Source organism: Rousettus aegyptiacus, unplaced genomic scaffold (assembly GCF_014176215.1).
Source record: "Rousettus aegyptiacus isolate mRouAeg1 unplaced genomic scaffold, mRouAeg1.p scaffold_m13_p_3, whole genome shotgun sequence".
In the NCBI taxonomy this organism is placed as follows: Eukaryota; Metazoa; Chordata; class Mammalia; order Chiroptera; family Pteropodidae; genus Rousettus; species Rousettus aegyptiacus.
In genome coordinates, this window is record NW_023416306.1 from 107,897,978 (window position 1) to 107,901,270 (window position 3,293).

Below are 3,293 nucleotides of genomic sequence, written 5' to 3' on the forward strand. Positions count from 1 at the left end.
AAAATGAAGTCCTACCATTTTCAATGATATGGATGGACACAGAGGTTATTATGCTGAGGGAACTAAGTCAGATGAAGATAAATACCATATGTTTTCACTTATATGTGGGATCTAGGAACAAAAAGAACAAACTAATTGAAAACAGACTCACAAATATAGAGGGAAATCTGGTGATGGCCAGAGAAGTGGGGGTTGGGGGCATGGGTGAAAGAGGTGAAGGGTTAAAGAAGTACAAATTAGTAGTTGATAGATCATGCAGATGAGGAGTGCGGTATAGGGAAAGTAGTCAGCAGTAATGTAATTGCTATGTGTAGGGCCAGAGGGGTGATAGAGTAATTGGGTGATTGTTCATAAACTACATAAATGTCTAACCACTGTACTGTATACTTGAAACTAATAATAAAATAAAATGCTAAACAAACAAACAAACAAACAAACAAACATATTTTAGAGTTTAGAACAAATCTACAGAAGACCACTCTGATGCTTGATTAGAATCACCACCTATGGGGGAAAAAAAAAAAGATAAAATTTTGTATTTCAAAGAAATCTTGTTCCCAAATGCCTCATGTTTTCAGATCATTTTTGGTGATGGAAAGATTTAAGAAACACTGTACTAAAATATTTCCTCAACTAACGTCAGCAGGCCAATCCTCTGGCACACCATTCAGTACGGCCATAACTTAAAGGGTTTGCTGTCATTTTAAATAGGCTGGCCTCTCACCTGATGGCTTTCCTGTTTCAGATTGGTGTTTGGGCACAAAAATGGACTTTGCTCTTGGTACAATTTCTCTGAATACTTTTCTGACTTTGCCCTAGAGCTTTCTGAAAGGCATAAAAATATGTTTAGGGCATTGTTATTCCATATGACAAGAAGTATTGGAGTAGTCACAGTAGATTTGGGGAGGAGGCACTATGAGTAAATGCCTAATTGGGAGAAAATGCATTTAAGGTAAAATAACAAGATTGAGCATTGCGAAGTGTAGGGCTCAGTGGATCAGTATGGGAGAAGATAGCATGGAGCGGTTTATTGAGTGAGGCTTCGAATGGTAGGAAGAAAAGTTTGTACTGTATCTCCAAGTGATAGAGATATGAAACATGCTTTGATTTTGGTGTGAAAGCCTCAACAATGGAAAATATCCATTACTGGTTTGTTTGTTTATTTGTTTATCTTTTGGTGGCCCCTGGACTCATTGTCTTTAAACATATTTAGTTTCTGAATTTAGAAGATTGAACTCTCTGAAAAGGCCCCAGGTACACATGCATTTCATTTTTTCCACCGGTTGGGATTAAATCAGGAGAGATACATTACAGAAAAAAATATACATAATAACACCATACAATTAACTCAGTGAGGTAATGTTTGTTTAAAATGTTTTATTGAACATTTATCATGAAAGCTGAATTTGAACTGCTATGGACTGTGAAAAATACGTCTCTTCCTCTACTTAACTGGGAACCAGAATATGATTTATTGAGGCTACTCTCTAATGTTCTTATAAACTATTAAGGTCAGAAGTGACACATTCTTCCTCTCTTTCAAAGGATGTCTCAGTTTTGTTTTATTCCTAATCCTAGAACTCTCCTTAGGGCATCTTTCATGTCTTTGTTTCGGAGGCTATAGATAAAGGGATTTAAGAGCGGAGTCACAACTGAGTATACCAAAGTGATGATCTTCTGCGTTCCTGCTGGGTTCTCTGATGTTGGCCTCACATACATCACCATAAGGGTTCCATAGAATAGGGACACCACCATTAGGTGGGACCCACATGTGGAGAAAGCTTTAGTTCGACCAGCACCAGAGGGAACACGAAACACAGCTCTGAGAACCAGAGTATAAGACCCCAAGATAAAAAGGAAGGGTCCAAAGATGATCATTGAGTTTAAGATGTAGCAGATAAGCTCAGTAGTAGGAGCAGGGATGCAGGCCAGTGCAAACAATGGGCCTGGGTCACACACAAAGTGATCAATGATGTTGGGGCCACAGAAGGAGAGTTGGGAGATAAGGACAATGGGGACTGGATAGCAAAGAAACCCACTCACCCAGCAAACACAGACCAGGATCAGACAGAACTTCCCAGTCATGATGGAGGGGTAATGGAGTGGGCGGCAGATGGCCAGGTACCTGTCATAAGCCATAACTGATAAGAAGAAACACTCTGCTGTGCCCAGTGAGAAAAAGAAATAGAATTGAAGGAAGCAGCCTGTGAAGGAGATGGTCTTGGTATCAGAGAGGATGTTAGCCAACATGTTTGGAACAGTGGTGGAAACGTACCACATCTCTAGGAAGGCAAAGTTTCCCAAGAAGAGGTACATGGGCGTGTGGAGCTGCCTGTCCCATTTGACGGCACAGACAATAGCCCCATTCCCCAGCAGTGTCAGCAGATAGACTATCAGGATTAGTGAGAAGAAGAAGTTCTGCATCTGCCTTGGACCAGGGAAACCCAGGAGGACAAACTCAGTCACAAAATGCATTGTCGTGTTCTGGGATCTTAAAGCTGTTAGAGACACAGAAGCAATTAAAGAGTGAATCGTAATGAACATTTGTAGTTTTTACTAACAAATTGCTTGAGAACGTACATTTTGTCTTCCAAATGACACTTTGAGCTATAGGGGGTGTGATTTCTCTCTCTCTTTTGCAGACAGTGAAACTGGAGATCAGAGAGACTTAAGGGTTTTATACCAAGGTGCAAAGCCAGTAACTCCTAGATACACTGGCCCATTTGGAGATTGGTTTGAAACCTCATTTCATTTCAAATATTTCTATAACCCCCAGTCTCACTGTCAACTTTGGGTATATCCTTTTACTTTGAAGCACGGTTGAGTATAAATCGGACACAAAAATAGCTGTCAAGTTGCCTCCATAGTCAGTTTCGTATGTAGAAGTCCAATAAAAATCAGAGAAGAATGTAACTGTGGGTGGGAGTCTCGAGCCCCTTTGCTTTTCTGCTCTCAGAAAGTAGCTGCAGAACTCTCAGGGTTTTGTAAAATGGTTTGAAAACCCTCTGTCTAGCTTCCTGTAGATCACATTCTGCTAGGTGGCATCTGGATTTGCTGAACAATTCAGTCCATTTCCATCTTGAGGAGCTCTGGTTCTCTCAAAGTACTTCTTCATGTTGAGCAAAATCTGTCTCTTTTATTACTTATACACAATGATCCTGGACTCATCCCTTTCATTGAACCTATACAAAATATGTCTAATTTTTCTTCTATTATGGTGATAATGGGGTGGGGGTGTCTAAATAACTGATGCCAACTACTCTGTCCCCTGTACATGATTTCTTTTGGAGGCC

The 3,293-nt window shown here is 40.3% G+C and overlaps 1 protein-coding gene across 1 annotated transcript; it reads right to left on the reverse strand.

Moving 5' to 3' along the window:
• Nucleotides 1-1,551: 1,551 nt before the first annotated feature.
• LOC107521120 (olfactory receptor 11H6-like) lies at nt 1,552-2,544 on the reverse strand. The gene has a single exon (XM_016165534.2). It carries the CDS (start codon nt 2,542-2,544, stop codon nt 1,552-1,554), a length of 993 nt encoding a protein of 330 aa, XP_016021020.2.
• Nucleotides 2,545-3,293: the final 749 nt, after the last annotated feature.